The sequence below is a fragment of the Diospyros lotus genome, chromosome 14 (assembly GCF_014633365.1).
Source record: "Diospyros lotus cultivar Yz01 chromosome 14, ASM1463336v1, whole genome shotgun sequence".
NCBI classification, from domain to species: domain Eukaryota; kingdom Viridiplantae; phylum Streptophyta; class Magnoliopsida; order Ericales; family Ebenaceae; genus Diospyros; species Diospyros lotus.
In genome coordinates, this window is record NC_068351.1 from 33298959 (window position 1) to 33322788 (window position 23830).

Sequence of the window (23830 nt, forward strand, 5' to 3'; positions counted from 1 at the left end):
GAAGCACTTGGTAGATAAAAACCTACGGCACATTCAGTTTTAGATAGGAGACTTGGTCTATCTAAAAATTCGGCCATATCGACAAAAAACCTTGGCTTCCAAGCCAAATGAAAAGCTGTCACAAAGGTATTATGGACCTTTTGCCATGGAGAAAAGAATTGGGAAGGTGGCGTACAAGCTGACCCTCCCACCTACCTATGCCATCCATCCCGTATTTCACGTCTCCCAGCTACATGAGGCTGAGAGAGCATTATAGGCGTCTTCCACAATCCCTGCCCAGTTAACTGCAGAGCTAGAGATAATGGTAGAACCAAAATTCCTACTGGGGTTAAGATCTAGCAAGGGGGAAAACTTGAGGGGCCTTGATGTGCTAATTCAATGGAAGGGGTTGCCACCCTTGGAGGCTACTTGGAAGTCGTACAATCAAATATTGCATCAATTTCCTGAATTTCACCTTGAGGACAAGGTGAATTTCATGGGCAGGAGTAATAATGATAGGCCCTTGTTCATCACATATATTAGCAAGGGGGAAGGAAAGGAGACGTGAAGCAGTCAAGGAAAAGAGCACTATCACATTCGGTTGGGGGAGAATAACAAATCTCACATGATTGCAACCGTCAAGGGAATCCATATAAAAGGCAAGGAAAAGGAGAGAAAGGTGTGGAAGAATTCGGAAGAGGTTTTGGGAGAAGAGGCCCTCTCAAATTGGCCATTATTTGCTTATTTTTTTCTGTTCGTTTTCTTAGTTCTGTATTTAGAGACTTCCATTGTTTTTTGATTGTGAATTCATATCATTTCGTGAGTTCCTATCAGACCAGTCCCCAAAAGGTGACTTAACTTCCCTTCCCTTTTCCCTTTAGAAAATTGCGGATCAGCTGAGATCACTTCAAGTAGTTCTTACCATTAAATCGATAAGCTATTTGAAGATTCTGCAATTCTCCACCCAAGCCTACACTATTGGTTCCGGCAAACGGAATTTCCATTGCACTACTGGGATCGGTCGAATCTGGCATAGGATTAGGGTTAGGGGTAGTGGGCATAATTTCAAATGAAAAAGATTGATGAAGGTTTTTTTTTTTTTTAAATAAGTGAGCACAATTATATTATTGAAAGCATAGCAAATGTACATCAATGACCTAGAACAAGAGAGTTTCAAACAAACTAAACCATCCAAAACAACCCCCCACCCCCTCCCCTCCCCCAAGCACAAGCCATTAGGGGGAAGACGGCAACCCAAAACTAACTTTATAGTCAACACGGCAACCCAAAACTAACTTTATAGTCAACAAGCCTAGAAGAGGGAGAAGAACTTACCGGCCAAGAGCAGAGGCTGACATGATGACCTGATCCACCGATAAAGGAAAGATGGCTCCACAGCCCTTACCCATGTCACTAACCTAGCAAGCACCAAATTAAAGATATTAACTGCACCTGACCCTCGATCTTTGAAAATTAGCCTATTCTGCTCCCGCCACATTATCCATAGCGCTAAATAAAAGAGACTTCCATACCTTCCTTTGACCTTTACCTTGAGCAAAGTAATCCCACTGCTCAAATAGACCCCCAACTAATCTCGGACAAATCCACTCATAAGCCCACCAACTAAAGATTTGCCGCCACAAGCACAAGAGAGCCTCACAATGGACAAAGAGGTGGTCCATCAACTCGGGGACAAAGCCACAGAAGACGTAAAACAAATCAACCCCCTGTAGAAATCCTTTCCTACCCAAATTGTCCTTTGTGTTAATTTTACCCCATATGACAAGCTAGCCACACAAACAGCTCCACTTTTGGAGGAGCTAGACTACCCCAAAGACAAGCTACCACTGAATTAATTTGAGGGACATTGGAACCAAACATCAATGAGCAAAGCCTCTCATTGAATAAGTGCAATGAAAAGGAACCAGCCACTTCAAGCGACCAAAATGCCCTATCCCTCCTCCCACTTACCAAATGAACTTGGGAGATAACTCTTAGCAGCTCAACCCGAATAGACTCTTCTCTTTCAAGAAGTGGCCTTCTCCAGTTAAGGCTCCAAAACCATTCATTATTCATCCAAAACCCCAAATCTGCCACTCTCTTCCCTTTATCCAAGGACAACGCGTACAGTCGTGGGAACAAACTCGAAAGGGAGGAGATACCCACCCAAGTGTCTTCCCAAAACCGAGTCAAATCGCCCTTACCTAGCCAGATTGATGAAGGCCTTAACAATCCCAATGAACGGTGACTATTCTATGTCTTTGATACCATGTCAAAGAAGACGTGGGAATAATGTTTCAATCTTATTCATCCGTTGAGGGAATGATTTCAATATATACATACCTTTCTATCAACTTAGGAAGTTCCTAAAAACAAAATAGGATAGTTTCCAAATTCAGTTTTAGAAACTTGTATAAATTAGGATACAACAAGATATAGAAATTTACAGCATCTAGAAGATACATTCTCTAACTTAGAAAGAAAAATATAATCAAGAAATCAGTCACAATCAAAATATCTGATCTTGTCCGAGAATAAGGACAAGATCAGTCTCCCAAACGTTGACGTATCTACCTCAAAAATTTGCATCCATGCATTTTTCAATAACCTTTCAAGTTATACACCAGACTCATTTTGACACAAGGATTTTGAATCCTCAAAATTCTATATTTCCTAATTTTAAATGCTCTTTTCTGCATTTTCATTACAATGAAATCTCCATAATTTCCAATAAAATAAACATCTCCACCTTCAGAATTCACAAAAATTCATATTACACTTTTGATTTGGAAATTGTAAATTACACCTGAACCCCCTCTTCTATTTTTTCAATCAATTCTCAAGAACATCTATTTTCTTCTGTTAAACATTTCTCAGAATTCATATAATAACATGAGGAGTTACACCTGCCCTGCCATTAAAAATATGACATTTTTAGTCTTGTAATTCTCTCTCTCTCTCTCTCTCTCATATTTCAGAAAAATTAAAAAGAATATAGAAAATAACAGTTGAGTTGCTGGGAAAACCCAAGTGATCATTGGGGAGAGAAGAGAGAGAGCAGGAAGGATTGAAGGAGGGAGGAAGAGATGTTTGGAATCCAACCGTCATAGGGGTCTCCTGTTTTTGGTGTGTGTTGAGGGGTGGGGAGAGCCGCCACTGCCAAAGAGGGGAGGTTGCTGGAGGAGAGAAGGGGATAGAAAAAGAGAGATGGGGGGGGGTGATTTTGGGTACTTCCCAGAATTTAATGGTTGTTATCTAATGGCATGGAGTTAAAATGAAGACGTCGTAATTTCTCAAAATAGAGGGAAGCTCCCTCAGTTTATTTTATCTTTCTTTTAAAAAGAAAAGCCAAAAACAAGAAGATCTGACAGTGTCCCGTATGTATAAGTGTGACTGCTTACTAAAATAACACCAAAAATACATCAAAATTTTTTAGGTAAGCCATTTTTTATATTTTGATGTATTTTCCTCATTGTTTAATATTCAAACACTAGAAAATCAAATATTTTACATCAAAACAAATGGGGACGCTGTTTAATTTGCACATTTTGAGTTCAAATATTTTACATCAAAACAAATGGAGACGCTGTTTATTCTCCATATATTTGGTTTGCAGCTCTTTTATAACTGGGTTTTGAATGATTGATCAAGTTAAATTTTAGATTCTGGAAAAACTCCTAGCTTGGGTAGTTATAGTTATCTAAGAAAATGTTCCTACTTAGATGCTTGACTAAAAATTTATAATGAATGCAGTAAAAGTTGGAATTTGACAGAAGAAAATTGAGATGGTTGCTGTCTTTTCCCTTGTGTAAGAGATGTCCGATTTGCCCATTGTAGAATGAAAAAGAAACACCTATAACTGTGCTTTTTGAGTTGATTCCTTGTTAGTAAACTGCAAATCTAATGAAAACTAATATTGATTATATGGTTTCAAGCATGCTCAAAGTTTAACGGCTCTGAGTTGGTCCAGTATACAGAACTTCTACTGCAACTATTACAATGTTATTCCTTATCTGTTGGTGGGGCTGTATCCCTCCTTCAAATAAATCTATAGTTTATATTTCCAATTACATTAACTTCCATATAGGTTATTTGATTGGGTACGCAATTTCAGGTTCTTTTTCTGTTCTGTACTTCTACAAGCAAATTTTTTTCTCATTGGATATTAGCACTGAAACTTTCAGGCTTTCTCTGGACTTGATGAGGGAATTTCAAAAACAGCTAAAAGGTTGGGTAATACAGCACTGGATGCAGTTTTAAATGCTCAGTTCCTGGTCCAGATCGGAATTTTCACTGCCGTTCCCATGATAATGGGTTTCATAATTGAACTGGGATTGTTAAAGGTTGGTCCATCTAATTTTTAGAAGTCATTATCACATTCCTGTTCCTGTATGAAGTTTTTATTGGCTGATTAAAGGATGTAATCATGAGGCTTCTACTTTGCAATGGTTGGCGGAGGGTCATTTTATTGGCCGGTTACGTTAACATATTGTAAAATCCATTTAATCATTTCAAGTGTCATATTTCTGCAGGCAGTTTTCAGCTTCATTACAATGCAGCTTCAACTATGCTCCGTCTTTTTCACATTCTCGTTAGGAACTAAAACTCATTATTTTGGACGTACAATCCTCCACGGTGGTGCAAAAGTATGTAGATCCTATCTGATTTTAAAATATATGCTCTTTTTACTTTGCTGAGCAAAAGAATATATATATATATATAAATATGCTTTTTGGGTGCTGAAATTAATTGATTGCGTCTGTCCCATTAAATGTCACCTACAGTACAGAGCAACAGGAAGAGGCTTTGTTGTCCGTCACATCAAGTTTGCTGATAACTACAGGCTTTACTCAAGAAGTCATTTTGTCAAGGCGTGAGTGAACATATGATAGGCATTGTGTATATGTGTAACTTTTTCTAGTACTTAGTAGGAGGGCGGGGCGGGGAATTGTATCAAAGATGTCAATACTCAGCTTTGCAACCCTTTTTTCTGCACAGGCTAGAAGTTGCACTGCTGCTTATAGTTTACATTGCATATGGATACACGGATGGAGGTGCTGTTTCTTTTGTTTTGTTGACTCTTAGCAGTTGGTTCCTTGTCATCTCATGGCTGTTTGCCCCATATATCTTCAACCCTTCTGGCTTTGAATGGCAAAAGTAAGTTTGATTTACTCCTATTCTTTTTTTTGAGAGTTTGACTGCTTTAGATTTTCTGTTGTGAAATAGTTTGATGTATTTATAATTCTGCAACGAATTTTTCCTTTTAGTGTTGTAATTCTACAATGATATGAACAGGACTGTTGAGGATTTTGACGATTGGACCAGTTGGCTTCTCTATAAAGGTGGAGTTGGTGTGAAGGGAGAAAACAGCTGGGAAGCTTGGTGGGATGAAGAACAGGTTTTATGCTTACCATGTCTTTTTCCTTAAATGTGTGCGCATAAATTATGACATTTAAAGTCATAATTCTCAAAAAAAAAATTCCAATTTATATATGGGTAATTATAGATGGCGTTAAATTTGGCGACAATGGACTTTTTGTTTCCTTGCACTTGTGCATTTTCTTTTCTTTTTTTTCTATTTTCATTTATTTGAGGATTAATTTTTAGTTTCTTTGAAGGGATCAACAAAATCTAGTAGACCATTTCATATTTTTCAGAAATAACAAAAATCTATTAGCTTGAAGAATTGAACAGAGACCTCGTAGAAACATGCCTATAAAATGATTGATGCGGTTTCATGTCCCTTTGAACAACTATAGGACTATCTTTGTTGTATGGCTCATAATATTTGGATAGTTAAAAACCAACATGTGCCAAATGTGAGCATAATTGAGATGAGGATGTTATAGTAAATGTGTAGGTACAAAAGAAAAGACAAGATAAGAAACAAGATTGCATTTAATAAAGTTAGAGTGGCATCTATTAAAGATAAAATGCAGCACATGTGATTAAGATGGTTTAAGCATGTGAGAAGAAAACTGGTAGATCCAAATGTGAGGCAAATGGATGAAATGGAGAAAGGTCATAGAAAAAAAGATAAATGAAAATTAAAAAAAACTTAATGAGAAGTCCTTAAACATGACTCAGGAGACAATAGCCTTATGGAGAATATGGCATTTGATAGTGATGATTGGAGGTCTAGAATTCATATAACCAACCCTATTTAGTGGGATTAAGGCTTGCAATTGTTGTACAGTTTCATCTCTCTCATTCTTACATCAACTTCACCAAATGTTTGCCTTGATTTTTTTATTTCCATTATTCAATTATTTGCTATATATCAATGAAGTATTGGCCTCTTATAGACAATTCCAGAGTCTTTGCAAAGTTTAACCTGTTATGAAAATACTTAATATTCTCAAATGGTTGCATCATGTGGATGTAAATCTGCAATTACTGCTTGGTCCTGTTTCTTAACCTGCTTTATTAGGAGAATATTTTCTTGGTTTGCAGATGCATATCCAGACATTGAGAGGCCGGATACTAGAAACAATTTTAACCTTGAGGTTTCTCGTGTTCCAATATGGTATTGTATACAAACTTCATCTTACAGGGAAGGACACATCAATTGCGGTATACTTCGATTCTCCTTTCTCTTATGATGCATATGTTCTGTGTTGACCCAAACTAAAGTTGTATTTGAGGTACTCCTGACCCATGGAATTACAACATGCTGCTTACCACCACAATGTTTAGCAATTCCACTTAACCCAGTTATTTAGGGTTTAGCAAATCCTTGGCAGGATTTGTTCATTTTCCCAGATGAAGCTATTTTTTGCTTATGAAATCTGTACCTTTTTTTCATTATCATGTCTACCAGCTCTCTCATGACTCAGAGACTGGGTCTTTCTGTCCTTTTTGATACCAACTTAAAATGATAAAATAGAGATTCAACATTGTAGTTAAGTTGCCCTATAATAAAAATAATTGGAGTTGCGGATTCTCTATCTGTTCGTAGTATTCTTTCTTCTTGATTCTGACATTTGTTATTGTTGTCCAGATTTATGGATTCTCTTGGGTTGTATTGGTTGCAATTGTTATGATATTTAAGGTTGTAATCCGTTCTTTTATATTATCTTTTTATGACGTTATTTTAGTTCTCAAACTTCGTTTTATTGGGGCATGAATCATATAGTATGCCGTCAAATTCATTTTCTGTTCATTATTCTGACTCTGCAGATCTTCACGTTTAGCCCAAAGAAATCAACAAACTTCCAGCTGATACTTCGGTTTATGCAAGGAGTTACATCGATAGGACTTGTTACAGCTCTTTGCCTAGTTGTGGCATTTACTGACCTTTCGATTGCAGATTTGTTCGCAAGCATCCTTGCATTTATTCCTACTGGATGGATCATTATATGTGTAAGTTAATAGCAAAGCAGGCCTCTCTCTCTCTCCTCCCCCCCCCCCCCCCCCCCCGCGTCTAATTTGCAAGTGGTCAGACGTTTGGGTAATTGAATAATGTAATAACTTTGAAGTGTGAAGGGAACGGCGTTATCACTCATTACATCTTTTATGCTCTGAAGATGCAGTGCGTACTGCAGCTTATTTAGCCACTCAGATATTAAACATGGCATAACATCACCAATAATACCCCCCTTGGTTTCAGTTTATTTCATGTTGAAGTGTATATAAGATACATCTATGGCCATTTAAGTAGTCATAATTTAGAGGTTTAGGAATCTAGATTATGTGGTTGATTTTGGGAGTGTGTGTTGATGCTATATTTGTTACTTGATTGTATTGAGTTGTCAAGCTTCAGGTTGTGTCCTTTATGTGTATTTTGGTTGATCATCCGTCTTTGGCGCTTTCCCATGAAATATTATCTGTATAAAATATTGCATTTTTCTCTCTCATTCTGGAAATATAAATATCTCTGGTTCTCCAGACTTGGATACCATCTCGGCTATGTTGCTCCATGTTCAGCATGAAGGACAGCGACCTTTGTCTCCCAATTCATTTCTACATCCCTGCCCAGTCACCACCTCATGTGTCCTTTCCTAATTTGGTGGCCACATCCCTTCGAATAGTTCAGTTTTTCCAACTTCCCGTTGGCTTCATTAACTGAAGTAGCCTACCTTAGCTACTTCCCTTTTGAACAAACTTGAACTTAGGAAAAATAATTGTTAAACAACTTGTTGTCTGGGTGAAAAATATAGATTGGTTATATCCTGTTGAGCTTTTATGTATTTGCTGTTGATGATGCAGTTGGCTGTGACATGGAAGAGTATTGTAAGAAGCCTAGGGTTATGGGATTCAGTGCGGGAGTTTGCAAGAATGTATGATGCCGGGATGGGTATGATCATCTTCGCACCCATAGCACTGCTGTCTTGGTTCCCCTTTGTTTCGACCTTCCAGTCTCGCTTGCTCTATAATCAAGCATTTAGCCGTGGACTGGAGATCTCCCTTATCCTTGCCGGGAACAAAGCCAATGTGGAGAAGACCTGATTTATCCACCATATGGAAAAGAAAGCAATGGCTGCTGCTTCACCACTGCAGAGATCAGAGATTGTGATGTGATGTGATGTGATGCGAGGTTCTTCAGCTGAAGCCGGCCCTGCTGCAAATCCTTTGGTTGTTGCATCATACTCTCTCTATCTCTCTTGTTTGCTTGTGTTATTACCCAACATGCCTGCTCATGTATAGATGATTAGATGGTTTTGCAGAACAATAGCATGGTAGGTTAATATTTATGGTTGGTATAGACAATACATGGCATAAATATGATTTAGATAATTTTGATCTGGTTTTCGTTGCTTTTCTTTTGTTTCCTTTCCCTCTCATAATATCCAAACCTTCTACTCTTTTAACTCTATTAAGGAACCCCAAAAGGTTCCCAACAATATCAGTATTGGATTTCATTTTGAAGTGGGTCAATCATTAAAAAAAGTGTTTAACCTTCATTTTGTTTTTAATTTGACTCGATTTTTAATTTTATAACCTTTCATTTAGTGTTAATTTTGGTTTTCATTAACTCTGCTCCATTTATGGATTGTTAATATTGTAAGTTATGTTAGATGATTTAGAACCTCAAATGATAAAATCAAAGAAATAGACAATTTTAATTTTTATTCAAAAGAACTAAATAGCCCACAAATTTTAAAGGTTATTTTCTTTTATAGATCGATAAATTAGTCTTTGTGAAAATTAAAGGGAAAGAAACAAAAAATAAGATAACAGAAATTGAAAGTTACTTATTTTGGCCTAAGTTGGAAGAATTAATTATTATACTAACAGTTTGTAATAAACCCTATTTGCATATATTGTGATCACGAGATTTAAACATTTTAGTTAATTCTTTTGTCTTTTTAATTAATTTTGTAATAATAAAATTTGAACATTCAATTAGTGATTTATGCTTTTATATAACTTTGATATTTTTAAATGTAAAATAATGTACAGGAGAGGAGAGGAGAGATGAATTGGGTGTTTTAAATTTTTTATTTTATTTTAAAGAATCTTTATGTAAAACTATTTGAACTTTTCGAAGACATGAAAATTTAAGTGTAAACTTGACAGAGAACAGTGCGTGATAAGCTTAAAGTAATCCTAATTCAAGTGAGTATGCAAGAAAGTTTGAACATCTTAATTCTTTGAAAAACTATTGCATTGATGATGAACTATGCATGACAAACTTAATGTAAATAATCATACAAGAGATGAGAGAAAGATGCTGAAAATATGTTAAAGAAAGAGAATGCTAAAGAAAGATGTGGCTTAATACAAAGATTTTAGAGTGGTTTGATTGGCACATATTTGAAGTATTTAAGATATCATCGTAATCTTAATATTTATTCTAAAAATTAAATCTCATGCATTATAAACACATTAAATATATTAAAATAATTCAGACATATATGAGAACATTAATAGATAAAATTACGAGAGATTTCTTGAATTTTTTTACATCGAAGCACTCGTGATACATTCTCAAGAAATATAAAAGTATTAAATTTTATACTAAAATTTTGCATAAAACATTCATCATCAAAATATACTCAATAAACTCAACATTAAATATTATTTATATTAAATTTCATATAACATGGATAATTATTAGCTGCAACATTGTTAATTTGATATTTGATATAAGAATTTTCAAATCATTATCTTCACTAATTCTATGACCAATTTAGCTATAGTAACTATGTAAACAACTTAAGATTATTCATTTGGTCTCTTTGTAATTTTATATTTGAGGGATGTTTGAAAAAATAAATCATAAATCAAAAGGGGTCTTTGTAAAAATAATACAAATTATAAAGTTAAAATAAATTTTATAATATGATAATAATAAAAAAATAAGATAACTTACCTAAAAATTCACCTTATTTTTAATTTGTAAAAATAAAGTTAAGTGTAATAATTTATTTAAACGTTAAATCATATTTATTGTCAAAAACACAAACTTGTAGACCTAGCTCCACCAAAGGTTTATTGTTAATTGTTTGACATAATAACTTATGTCAAGTGACTTTGTGGCGAGATGATAATTATCAATCAATCTATGCCCGAGATCGTCCAAGATATGTAATTTTTGATAACCAAGGGGCAGTACTGCATTTTGGAGTTAGCCAAGGGGGGTCGATGTGATTTATCCGAAATTCAAAAGGGTATTTTGCCCAAAGAGAAGACGTGTCTCCCTCCCTCCCAACAGAACACCCAAAACAAACGCCTCTCTCTTCCCATTCCATTCCCAATCTCTCTCTCTCTCTCTCTCTCTCTCTCCCCGATTCCCTGTTCTCTCTTTTTTATCGCTCTGGTGCGTGAAGGCTTCTGCAATTTCTCCAAATTCATGGCGGCGGTAAGATCCTTCGATTGCCTCGTTCTCCGTAGCTTTCTCTTTCCGATTTTCTTTTCCTCCTGCATGGATCTTGGAGCTTGTTTGTGCATGTATGCATCAGAATGTTGATTACGGTACGATCCTCCGATTTCGCATTTAGCTTTGTCTCTCTGATTTTCTTTTTCCATTTTTGTGGATCTTTGAGCTTGTTTTTGCGCGCGCATGCATGCATCAGAACGTCGTTGATTGCGGTTCGATCCTCCGATTCGCATTGTCATTTGCTCTCGTTTTCTGTAGCCTTCTGTTTCCGGTTTTATTTTCCTTTTTCAAGAATCTTCGAGCTTGCTTATCCATGCATGTATCAGAATGTTGATTGCGTTACGATCGATTCGCATTTTCATTTGCTTTAGTTTTCCGTAGCTCTCTTTCTGATTTGCTTTTTCGTGAATCTTTGATTTTAGTTGTGTGTGTGTGTGTGTGTGTGTGTGTGTGTGTATCAGAATATAGTTGATCGCGTTGCGTTGCGTTACGACCCCCCGATTTGCATTTTCATTTGCTCTCTCTTTCCGGTTTTCTTTTTCATGAATCTTGGAGTTTGTTCGTGCATCTATGTATCAATTACTAACCCCATGTATATCATATCAGTCTCACCTTCGTTCAATCGTTGGTAATTGTAAATACAAATAAATTTGGTTTTCGTTCTTTAACATCAATAACATATATACAGATATAAACAACAATACAATCATATATGAAATTTCTAAATAATAATATTATGCATTTGTGATTTATCATATATTAAGAAGAACATGCTGAGTAAAAAAAAAAAGAATAAACCCTTAAGTAGGGACGGATTTATGTTGTGAGCAGTCTTAGATTTCGGCGCAGAACAATCTACAATAAAATTTAAATTTTAAAGATAATTTTTCAGCTTAATTTCAATCCATCCCACCTTAACTTCAATCCAACATTACCCAACTCCCCCCACCCCCCAAGACCTCAATTCCTAAATCGGCTTCCAAGTCAAATTAATTAATTAATTATTGACGAGTATTACATTATTTTAATATCATTTATTAAATAAAATTTATGTAAATATATTTCTTCTTTAACATGCAATTATTAAACCTATATGAAATGTTTGTTTTGTTTCGTTTCGTTTGATTCTTCGTTCGTTCGTTCTGTGAAAAGATATTTACTTCAAAATTCAGCATAAAGTTTCTTCTTTCTGGAAGCAGTATAACGGGCGGCCGCTGCCAAAATTTGGGGAGTGGGACGTGAACAACCCAGCATCGGCAGAAGGATTTACAGTGATATTCAACAAGGCCAGAAATGAAAAGAAGACCAACTCTGCCAATCAAGGAAACGATAACCCCTATAATAGACAAGGCCAAGTCCCCCACCAACAACCACCGCCAAAGGTATAATAGAGACATATATCTTTCTTCAGTTGAGTTTCCTGCTCTCTCTCTCTCTCTCTCGCTCTCCCTCACACACATCTACAAATATGCTTATTAATTTGCTTATGCGGGGTTTCCCTCTGTTTGCTGTAAACACGTGCAGAAAAGATGGTTTTGTTGCGGATAAAGAAGCCCTCAAGAGGAGAGGGGCAAGGGGAAGGGGAAGGGAAAGGGAGAGTTTGATTTGAAGAAAAAAGCAATGAACAGGAAAAACGAAATTGGTTGGTTTGTTTCTTTAGTGGGATGGGACATAAGTTCTTTGTGTGCTTTTTGATTCTATAAATTGTTCCACACACAAAACAAACCTTAATTGTTCACTTTTCAATGGTTTTCTTCGCATTTTTCTCTAATTATATACTGGCCGTTTTCTGAGCCATCTACGGGGGAATGGGAAGTAGCAGGCGAACAACTTATTATATTACGTTGACCACCCTATCTTCTTAATAATGCAGCATCACTGATAATTATGTAAATTAATTCAAAGCTTTTACATTCATAAATCCACATTGAACAACTAGAGAGTTTAGGAAGGTGGGGGATAAAAAAGAAAGAGAGGCATAAGAGCTTGAACAGAACCAAGTATAAGACTGACTAAGCATAATAACAACATACCATGAGAAAGAGACAAACTGAAATATGTGTTCTTCTCAAGGAGCTGCAGCCGCTGTGGCGGTGGATGTAGCATCATCATCAACTGCAGCAGAGCCAAGTGTTTGTTGGAGCCATCCTTTCTTCTTCGCATGCTCAACATAGAACTTGTACTTCTCCTCTGCATTAGGGATGTCGAGAGCCAGGTCGTCGAGCCCATCCCTGATCCGGGAAAAGCCCTTTGTCATTTGGTTGATGGTGATCAGCCCTTCACTGAAGCATTCCTGCAACAGGTCCAACATACTGTCATTCTTCTTCTCCATAGCCATAACCAGAGCTTTCTTCACAACCTCATGGTTGAAGAAAGGCATTCCAAGATCACGGATACACTGGCAGGCTTCACTCACTACACCCCCACTCTCGTACTCCTCCAGGAGTTTTTGTATCTTATCCTTGGCATCCTCCACCGCCCAGCCACTCCCACCGCCCCAGCATCTCAAGATCCTCTCACCTGCATGGCGTGCAGCTATGAGTGAATGAGCCAGACGCAGAGTCTCACTGCCGTTGCAATTTGGTGGCAACTTGTTGCTTATCTCTTCTAGATTTAGGGGAGCCAAGATATCGTCAATGACGGCCCTTGCTAGGAAAAAAGCTAGCTCATTTGACGCATCCAAAATGTCGAGTGCCGTGTCTTCAGCAGATTCTAGAAGCATCACAAAACCATCGACTATATCTTCAGTTGAGAAAATCTCTACATGAAGCGCAGATAGCAAGACAGAAGCCATCTCCTTCTCTCTGTTCTTCCTGTCCATGGCAAGGGTGATCAGCTTCTTCAAGAAAATCGGGTTGTACTCAGGTGCCCCAAGATCTTGAATGCTCTGAATGAGTTCAGGAATGTCATCTGATAAAAAGTACTCGTGAATTATTGTCACTGCTTCTTCCTTGTATCGTCTCACCTTCCCATCATCCTGGTTTTCTACATCCCCATTTTCATCTGAGAATTTAAAAAATGACTCATCAAGCCAACCTTCAGAGATTGCTCGAGGGACCAGAGATTGAAACAAGGATTTTGCAGATGGAATGTCAAGAGAAAGGTCGTCAAGGCTCTCAGCTAACCGGGCAAACCCTTTTACCATTTGACTGGAACTTATTAGGCCTTCCTCTGATGCTTCCTTTAACAACTTCGTTATGAGTGATTCTGCAGTTCGGGTCTCCATGGCAAGGACCAAAGCCCTTTTTACAACTTCATGATGAAAGAAAGAAACACCCAACTCCCTTATGCACCTGCAGGCCTCAAAAGCATCTCCGCTTTCCACATACTCCCTCAAAAGATCCACAATTTTTTTCTTCGCTTCCTCAACAGTAAGGTGAGTGCTACCACCCCATCGGCGCTCAACAAGCTCTGCATGGTGTGGAGCTGAGAGATAGCTCTTCTCAGCAGTTTGGATAACTTGAAATCCCTTGGAGGTTTCTGAAAATGTTTTCTTTGCCCTGGTGATAAAAGCTGGAGGCAGGATGTCATCCACCACAGCACGAGCAATAAACAAAGCGAGGATGTCAACTGCATCAAGTATGTCCACTTCAAGATCATCGGCAACCTCAAGAAGCATGATGAACCCCTGGCTAATCTGAGTTGAATTCATAACATCAGAATAGAGGGCCGAAAGGAGAACCGAAGTCATTTCCTTCTCTTTGTCATGCCTGTCCATGGCCATGGAAACAAGCCTTTTCACAAAATAAGGAAGATACTCACTGGATCCTAGTTCTCTGAGATCAGACGCTGCCAACTCCACATCACCATTGCTGAAATATTCCTCTATAATGGAAACCACAGCTTTCTTGTATTCATCCAATGGGTCAGAGACACTTGAACCAACAAGCTGATATGGTTCCTGTAGCAGCCATAATGATACTATCAAAATCCATATAAAAGACAAAGCACCACAGAAAAAAATTATGACAAGAGAATGCTAGTGAAACCACAGCTGCTAGTTTTAGCTGAAACTACCAAAGAATAGGTTCTCTACTCCAATTAATAGTATGACAAATTAATTGTACTAAAAGCAATAACTACCTCGCCACTATCGTAGTTTGGATCATTTCGATCAATATGACATTCACCATCCACGTCAAGCAATTTTCCCCATGTTCCCTTGCCACCAGCACCATCTGTTAACAATGTTCAACAAAAGCAGCAAACACTATTAACAATTTAATAGGAAAAGGCTGTGCTGGAGAGAGATCCATTAAAACTTGAAACATGTCAGTAAACAATCTGATGATCAAATCAACAGCAAGAATATTTCACTTCTCCAAAAAAACAAAAAAGAACCTGTAATCAGAAAACATAAAAGGAGCAAAAGTACTTGATCACGCAACCCATGCAAGCATCTGATTTCAGACGCGCACATATCAATGAGTTCATTCAATAATACTAGATTATAAAATTCTTAATTCACAAGCGAATTCATAAACCAACCAATTACAATCTTCCCTGGCTTAGAAACTCCTTTCAGCTTGGAAATTAGTGAATGACCATGTGCACACATAACAGTAACGTGGAAGGGACACAAGATAACAAGGCTGGCAGATACACCATCCTAAAAGGGAAGTTAACATAAAGATATAACCCATATAAGATCTGCCACGGGCAAAATCAAATCAAACATGCTGACAAAAATCATGTATAAAGTTCCCTTCACCTTCTTCATTTCTTTCCACTTTTTCCTTTGTTTATGTTTAGCCTCAGCACTTTTATGAAGGTCATACAAAGTAAAAACGAAAACACACTTAAGAGAGAACTACTATAAAAACAGGAAAAGATAATCAATAGATTCCGCTCAAACCATGATGCTGGAAACAGAAACAATTAATATACCATGTTCCCTATGGCTAAGTTCAAAATAACTGTGCCCCCTACAAGCCAGTTCATAATACAAAACCCCCCATAATGCCCCCTACCAAACCATTACAAGTAGTTTTTCCATTCAAACTAGCACCCATGCCCAGGACCAAAACAGTAAGCTACAATTGTAAAACATTCAAAGCCAACAAACTGAAGCAAGTTTATCCTAAGTAAAAATAAATACATAAACAAAAGTAAAATCTTTGAATTTTAGTTTAACACTTCATTTGTTCAAAAAAAGGTTCCAACTTGGAGGGCATCCACTTCCTCTTCTTCTAAAATCCCTTCAAAGCCCACAAGAGTGAAGCATATTCATTTTATTGCTAAGGACATCCTAAATAAACAAAGTAAAATCGTCCTCTTCGTCTTCGTCTTCCTCTTCCCCTTCTTCTTCTTCCTCTTCTTCTTCTTGGTTTGATGATCTGATGGGTTGTAAATACATTTTTTAACTCTTGGTTGATTCTCTGACTTTATGGATTGTTCTGTTAATTAATATACTGGTTTAGTTTTATCATTTCTTATGGTATGGATCATTATATGAATGAAGCATGAAAATTATGGCTTCCTAATTTTTACATCATTATATTGTAATTCCATTATGTTCAAATAAATTTATGTCAAATATATAAGGAATCAGCTCCTCGGTGATGGCTAAATCTATAGGTAGAAAACCCTCTCTCAGGAAACTGCCACATCTGGTTTGGCAAGAGATGGGACCACTTGTATACTAGGGGACAAAAATTGCCATAGACTGCAAAAAAACTCATACATGAACTACCATAAAATAGAATTTTGACCCAAGGCTTTGTTTGGTACATCTAGTCAAACTTAGACAGAGCAAGAAGGATATCAAGTACTGCTATGTAGACCACGGCTTCAACAAAGGTTGTTCATGAAAGAAAGGCAGGATGGAAGTCAAAAAAAGGCTTGGCTCTATTTCACAGAAAATGACCCAGGAAAATCCACCTGCCCATTCTGTCTCACATGTAATGGAATTGCTGTCTTGGTTACACTGAATCCTGATTCAAGTCCCCATGTTCGCCTTTCTCCACCCGCAACCCAATAAGTTGGCTTTGCCAACACAACATTAGGGCCTTTCCCTTCATTCTGTGCTAACCCTACTTGGTTTTGTTTTTGGAACCTGTTTCCACTATAAATATTAACTAATAATTTAAGTGTCCCCAGCATGCCATGTCCTGCATTTAAAAAAACAAAAAATTGGTGCTTTTATGTCTTGTTATATTCATACTACATGTCCATGCTCTTCCTCATACAAAAAATCACATCATCAACTTCTCTCATAAATCCCAATTTACAAACATATAATCATATATACATGAACATAGGATCACAAAACCCCATCAAAAATTTCAATTCCAATGTGCATACGACAGGAACCATTATTACAAAACAAGATCTTGTAACGTGAATAATGAGAATGAAATATCTTTCAAAGTAGATAGCATCAAAAGATGATCAAAAACTGAGCAAGCCTAGATTATTAAAATCATTCAGGGTGATTATTGCCTTCCGAACTCTTCTGCCTATGGGCATTTCGGTATAAGATATATACAACTTCAAAAGCAATGATAAGTATCAATTACATTGTTCCCACTATCCAAACACTAATCCATATTACCTTTTGCAAACTTGTCAAGTTAGTTGTCATTTCAAAGGGTTAATAAATTGTTACTAATTTCCTATTACACCCTCTTACAATGTAAATTACCCATTAACACAACTAAAGATTCAAACTGGAATATTACGGGCAAAAATCATGGTTCTAAAGATCAGCTGAAATTGTTACGCAAGGCCAAAATTATAGTTCCAAAAATCAACTAAAATTGTTAAGTAATGCCAAAAATTATGGTTCTAATTTTCCTTGTTCCTTTTGCTCTTCTTCACTTTTTTGGTTTTAAACCCACAGCTATGAAATACAAAATCATTAATCACAGAAAGGAAAATAGGTAAAAGTTAGAACTGTAAAATACAACAAAATTAATGCATATAAAAGATTACATTTCTTAAACAATGTATTGAACCAAAACAGGAAAATGGTCAAGTATTAACAATCAAACTAGGGAAAAAAATCAACTTCAAAATAATTAATTTACACCAAAAAATAAAAAAAAAATTGTAAAATATGACAACCCAATTGAACCAGCTGATTCACCAATTTAACTAGGTAATTTTTTCAATCACCCAAACCGATTCAACAATCACTTTCCTATTAAACTAGTCCAACTACCTTGTCTGGTTTGATTTCCAAAACAATGTCTAGTAATCAAATAAAAATTTTCAAAATCCATTTGATCCCTAGTAGTAAAGGTGATTTGTTAACAAAAACAAAATTATGTGAATGTCAATAAAAAAAAATTTAGCAGTTAGCCCAAGAAAGTAAAGGGTAAATTACATTAACCACCCTTTAGGTAAAGCCTAATTACAAGGTTTGCCACTCATTTCCCAAAAATGAAAGTGATCACCCCCTACCAAACTTTGGCCCCCTGATTTTTCTCTCTCCTCCCTCTTTGTTTTCTCTTTCTAAACATACGTTTTGGCTTCTTTTTTTTTTTTTTTTTTGGGGGGGGTGGTTCGAAAACTAGCAACCAGCCATAGAACCCAGCAACAAAAATTCATGATCAACTGCAACATTAGGGTCGGTAGCATGGCACCCATAATGCCAATTGACTTTTAAAAGTCGCATTGACAATACAAATTCATGCAAAAAGAACAATGTGGCAAAATTGTACACCAGATTCCCTTCACGATATAACCCTCTAACCAATGAATGATGAGACAATTAATATGGTTGTGTTCTACAAAGAGTGAAAAATAATAATATAAAAGATAAAGATAACACTATCTAACAGCATAAACTTTTAAAACAGATGGTCGTTAACAATTTAACATGGTATTAAAGCATAGAAAGGCCTTGAGTTCAAACTTCACTACCAACCCAATATTTAAATTGTTGCATGTGGTTGGACCAGTTATCAAAGAAGCCTGGACACGTGAGAGGGCGTGTTAAGAGTAAAAAAAATAATAGTATAAAAGATAAAGTTAACCCTAAATCTAACTACTTTATCAGATGGTGGTTAGCAATTTAACATGTTCCATCAAATAGTTGATATTGTCAAATCTAGCAAAAATTTATAAACCATTGTTGGCCACCATCGTTGAGAAGGAGAGGGGGGAAAGAGAGAGGGAGAGCATCACTAGGTTTGATGGCTAGGGACCCAAGCCATCATTGGGAATCAACCCTAACACAAGCCAATATACTGCCAAAAGAACTAGTAAAGCGTTTTGTTCACCGATATTGGTTCAACGATGCTAACCAAAACCCAACCAACACTAGAAAACAAAAGCCATCTTTGACTTGCACAAAAGGACATCAAAGGAGGAAACAATTATCCCAATCTCGGACTATCTTTGTTTATAAATTGGAGTGGGACCAACAACCTATCCAAAATAGTTGGAAGCCTTGCAATCAAGAATTCATATCTGCCCTTAAAAAGGAATTGGAGAACAACCACCATCCAAAGCATAATGCCACCTCATCAAGAAGCAAACAGAAGAGTTTTTCCACAAAGAACCAATCAGTTAACTGTCACCATTCTGATTGGAGGTTGACCACCGTTGAAGAAGCAAACAAAACTGGCAGTCATTTGCAACACCTTTTCAAGCAAATCAAACCCAATATTGCTGGGTTCAACACCAACAATGCTAGGGAGAATCCCATCCATCTTTGGGTTGAAAATCAAACCCAATCTCATTGGGTTCAACTCGCTGATGGTTGGGTTTGAGTTTGAACCTGGCAATAGAGGGGAGAAAAAGAAGGAGAAGAGAGGACTGAGGGGGGGCGAAGATGGAGGCGAAGCCTCCACCACTGCCATTGTTGTTACTGGATTGGAGAAGAGAAGAGAAAGTTCGAGAGATTTTTTTTATTTTTTGAGGGGGGAGGGGGGCAGAGAGATTTTTTGAGGATGGCAAGGGCTAAATTGTTCTAACTTTTTAACCTCAGCATCAGGGGTATTGGGTTGTAATTTTAATTTCTAAAAATCGAGGGATGGTCTCTGTAATTAGGCTTTATCTCAAGAGTGATTAGTGTAATTTACGCCCCCCCCCCCCCCCAAAAAAAAAAAAAAAAAAAAACATCTCCAACTAGCTCTACTGTTATACTAACCTGCCAAACCTTACCATAACCATTACAGTTGCAGCTACCATTAGAAAAATGGTGAGATGGTGAGGTTCCTCCAAGAATGGAGGATGGAGCTCTTTAAAACGAGATAAAATTAGGGGAGGGAGTGATCATACTAAGCCTCATGAAGTGAAAGCTTGGAGATTTTTCTTTCCCCTTTTCTTTTAACAGTCAAAATGGAAACCTAGTTCCACCCGCTCAAAATCCATAACATAAGAAAAGTCAGCCAATCAAATTTATCCAGCTTGAACGACAGCTTGTCGATATTAACAAGACAACAAATTAGAGTAATCGGCACAAAAATGTTGCTGTCTTTAGTTAGTTACAAGGAAAAGCCAAAACATGTGGCTGTTTAGTCAACATTGTCTGCATTCTTTTCCTCAATTTAACAAGTGAAATAAAAACGTGTACATGAGACAACCAGTAACAGAGACAGAAAGCTGGTAAATGCTACCTTGAACTGTGCTTATCAAACAGGATAATCAATCCCATACTTGATTCTATTCTGCAATTTTTCCCTACTCTGCAGCACTGAGAAGCAACTATCATGCTACAACATGTATCTGAACTCTCTCACAAATAGCTTAACTTGACTTTGCAACCACAGGGGAAATATTTTGAAATCTCATTTAACACTGTAACTTCTATAAGGTAACAAACTTAAGCCCAACATTATTGTTATTCAAAGGCTTCTATAGCACCAAAACTATTGTAACAAGTAGTGGACTATTAGCTTTCATAAGATCCCTCCATTTAAAAAAAAATAAGCTAAATTTAAACCCAAAAGAAGTAACACAAACCAAGAGGTACAGAAAGAGATATAAATCACAACGAATAGTGCCAAGATACAACAATTTTCACAAGTACGCACAGGTCATCAACAAAACACCAACAATGAAAAAAGAAATCTCCACATTAAAGAAAATGACAACCTACTCACCCTTCTTCACTCGCACCAATTTCCCCGAGTGAGAGCGACGTACATGCCTCACAGCAGCCCCACCCGTCGCGGCTCTCCCACCGGCTGGGACTTTAATGTGATGTTCCGAGAGTAGGGAAGATGGCGATTTTGGCGATGACGACATAACATCCGCGTTCAGCGTCGCTATCTTCAGCATTTCCCGCTGGTCCTCCGTCAAAAACCCCTCATTTGACGCCATTTACACTCACAAAATCCTAAAGAAAACAATCAAATTCAAAACATCATCATCATCAACATCACTACCCTACCTGTTAGCACATAAAACTCAAATCGAAAACCGCAAGGTCCGCAATGCACGGTCAACAAGATTCGACCGAGTTTGATTACCTCTCTGCACTCAGTAGAGAGAGAACCAGTGAGTGCGGTCCAGTCGAAGACCTAACCGGCCACCGTCGTGAGCGAAATCTCTCCCGGCCCGTTTCTTCCGCTCTTGGCTCCAATATCGAGCAAAGAGCAACCGAATCGGACTTCCCAACCTGGAGAAAACCCTAGATCAATCGAAACCCCAGAGAGAGAGAGAGATTGTCTTTGCTATTTGAATTTGCGAGCAGAAGCGGTGCCTTACACGAGAAACCGTGAGAGAGAGAGAGAGAGAGAGAGAGAGAGAGAGAGAGATAGCGACAGAGGAGAGAGGAGAGAGAGAGGGGAAATGGATCAGGACGAAGGGGTATTTATAGGGAGGCTGCGGTTAATTGTACACGTCACGATTGCTAAGGGCTCTCCACGTGCGTTTGGCGCTAAAGCCAGTTTTCGAGTTGTACACGCTGACTCATGCCCGGTTAGGGTTTCGGTCCCAGAAGTGAAATTACCTGGATGCCCTTGCTCTTCTCTACAAAGTGAAAATGGATTGGGGGCATCAATGGAAACTGAACTAAGGGTGTATTTGATAGATGTAGAAAATAAGGATGGAATTTATTTTCCATCCAAATTCTAAGAAAATTCATCAAATTGCTTTTATTTGTCATGAATTCGAATTCCATCTTAATTCAAAAAGTGAGAATTTTCCTTGAAATCAAGGAATTGGAATTCCACCCCACTTTCCACCCTCCAATTAAACGCACCCTAATAAAATCCTTCCACGAATATAGCCAAAGAAACATACATTTTTTTCGCTTAGAGTGTATTTGATTGTACACATTTTTCATGAAAAATATTTAATTATTACACATTTTTTATGGAAAATAATCAAACACTCTTAATTTTTTCATGAAAAAATATGTATGGTACAACCATTTAAAACTTCTTTCCATAGAATTCATTTTTCAATGAGGGGGGGTGATTTTTATTTTCTAGACAATATTATCTAGAATTAAATTCTAAATAATACAATCAAACGCACATTTAGTTAATATCATATAATAGGCTATAAATAGTCACATCTAGAATCTTAAAATGAATTAAGATTAAAAAAATCAAATCTTCATTTATTCTACAAATTGAATACAAATACATAAAACATTCTCTTTTTAACTAATATAAAATTCATCCTCTTTTTTGTCAAAAAAAAAAAAAAAAAAACCCTTTAGTGCCAAGCATGCCATGACTATTCAACTAATTTTCTATCTTAATTTTAAATTTTTATTAATCTCATTGTGTCTAATTATTTATTTGATGACTAATCATAGACCAATCAATTAAAAATTGACTAACATAAAACTCCTCGGCTTTCCATCCCTTTAGAGTCAAATATGACAATGCCACCTTTGATGACTATTCCACCGATCTTTGTTTTAATTTTAGACTTCTATAAGAATTATACTAGATGTACATCATTTTTGTACATCTTAACCTACACACAGAAATATTATGATCAAAATACCCCTCACCTCCATACGCCTCACGCATCTCTATACGTCCCATGAGAGATATTTTTGTTATTGATACACATTTATGTAATCCAACATGTACACAAAGATATACTAATAACATTATTCCTTATCAATCTTAGCCCAACTTACTAGAATTTGACTAACTTGATTTGACAATGACATAAATTCACTATAATCATTTAAGAAGAGTTATCATTAAAATTAATTATTCTCGAATATTGTCTCATCAATTATCATCATTTATAAATATTATGTCATCACCTCATTCCAAACACAACAATTACGATTAAAAAACAATTGACAATTCATTGAAAATTAACAATACTCCATCCATGAATTGCTATACGGTAGAAGATGTTCAATTTATACAAATAAATTGATATTGGAGCTCTCATTACAATTTCTATTAGATTTTGGATTAATAGGTAATAAAATCATTAGCAATTAATGTCCAAATTCACCACATTGGAGATTTACTATATCAAACATAAAATATGATTAATTTAATTTATATGCACTTAAATGCCAAATAGGATTATTTAATCTCATTAGTATTTTATCCCATGCTAAATCTCATCACTATTTAATTTAAATAACAAACAATAGGTGAATATATTTTGCTACAAAGCTTTCTAATTTAGTACGAGGATCATATTATGTACAAATAAAAATGTAACTAAATTCATTTTTTTTTAATGTTACTATCTACAAATAATGGAAAAATCTCATATTTTAAGTTGTTTAACTATCTTTTATCAAAATGAGTAGAATAAAATTATATCAAAATAAAATTAAAATACTTTTAAGAGCAAGATATAAAATGGCCAAGATAAGATTAAAAACTATTTTAAAATTTTTATCAAATTACTTGTTAAGTTTTTTAAAATACACTAAATGACATATGCTTTATTTTTTTAATATATATAAAGTTCAAAATATGTTTATCTTGAGGAGGAGGGAGAGAGAGACACATTTGAAAAATGACAAATAAGAAATCAAGTAATTTTTTTTAAATGTCGTCAAATAAATTTAATAAAAAAGACATTTAAAATAATTTTTATATTTTACCTTTTTTCAATCTATATTTTACTTAACAAATCCTATCA

The 23830-nt window shown here is 36.3% G+C and overlaps 2 protein-coding genes across 2 annotated transcripts in view; one reads left to right on the forward strand and one right to left on the reverse strand.

Moving 5' to 3' along the window:
- LOC127790966 (callose synthase 10) overlaps positions 1-8739 on the forward strand; it is a 133399-nt gene extending 124660 nt beyond the window's left edge. The window contains exons 43-51 of the mRNA XM_052320703.1: positions 4164-4322; positions 4512-4625; positions 4764-4852; positions 4978-5136; positions 5275-5377; positions 6433-6552; positions 6980-7030; positions 7159-7341; positions 8188-8739. Of these exons, the coding sequence (XP_052176663.1) occupies positions 4164-4322; positions 4512-4625; positions 4764-4852; positions 4978-5136; positions 5275-5377; positions 6433-6552; positions 6980-7030; positions 7159-7341; positions 8188-8427 (1218 nt within the window). The 3' untranslated portion in view covers positions 8428-8739. The remainder of the gene's footprint in view (positions 1-4163; positions 4323-4511; positions 4626-4763; positions 4853-4977; positions 5137-5274; positions 5378-6432; positions 6553-6979; positions 7031-7158; positions 7342-8187) is intronic.
- Positions 8740-12659: 3920 nt separating this feature from the next.
- On the reverse strand, positions 12660-21543 carry LOC127790968 (MA3 DOMAIN-CONTAINING TRANSLATION REGULATORY FACTOR 1-like). Its single transcript, XM_052320706.1, has 4 exons — positions 21223-21543; positions 20854-21089; positions 14885-14979; positions 12660-14702 (listed from the first exon to the last, which is right to left on the reverse strand). Exons 2-4 carry the CDS (start codon positions 21071-21073, stop codon positions 12870-12872), a joined length of 2148 nt encoding a protein of 715 aa, XP_052176666.1. The 5' UTR covers positions 21074-21089; positions 21223-21543; the 3' UTR covers positions 12660-12869.
- Between the last annotated feature and the right edge of the window lie 2287 nt (positions 21544-23830).

Bases quoted from the DNA above. Each gene is read 5' to 3' on its own strand.
- LOC127790968 (XM_052320706.1), bottom strand. From the start codon at position 21,073: ATGGCGTCAAATGAGGGGTTTTTGACGGAGGACCAGCGGGAAATGCTG. The intron at 14,980-20,853 runs GTGAGTAGGTTG...CATTGTTAACAG, and splicing joins ATTGGTGCGAGTGAAGAAGG to ATGGTGCTGGTGGCAAGGGA. The intron at 14,703-14,884 runs GTAGTTATTGCT...TGGCTGCTACAG, and splicing joins CAAACTACGATAGTGGCGAG to GAACCATATCAGCTTGTTGG.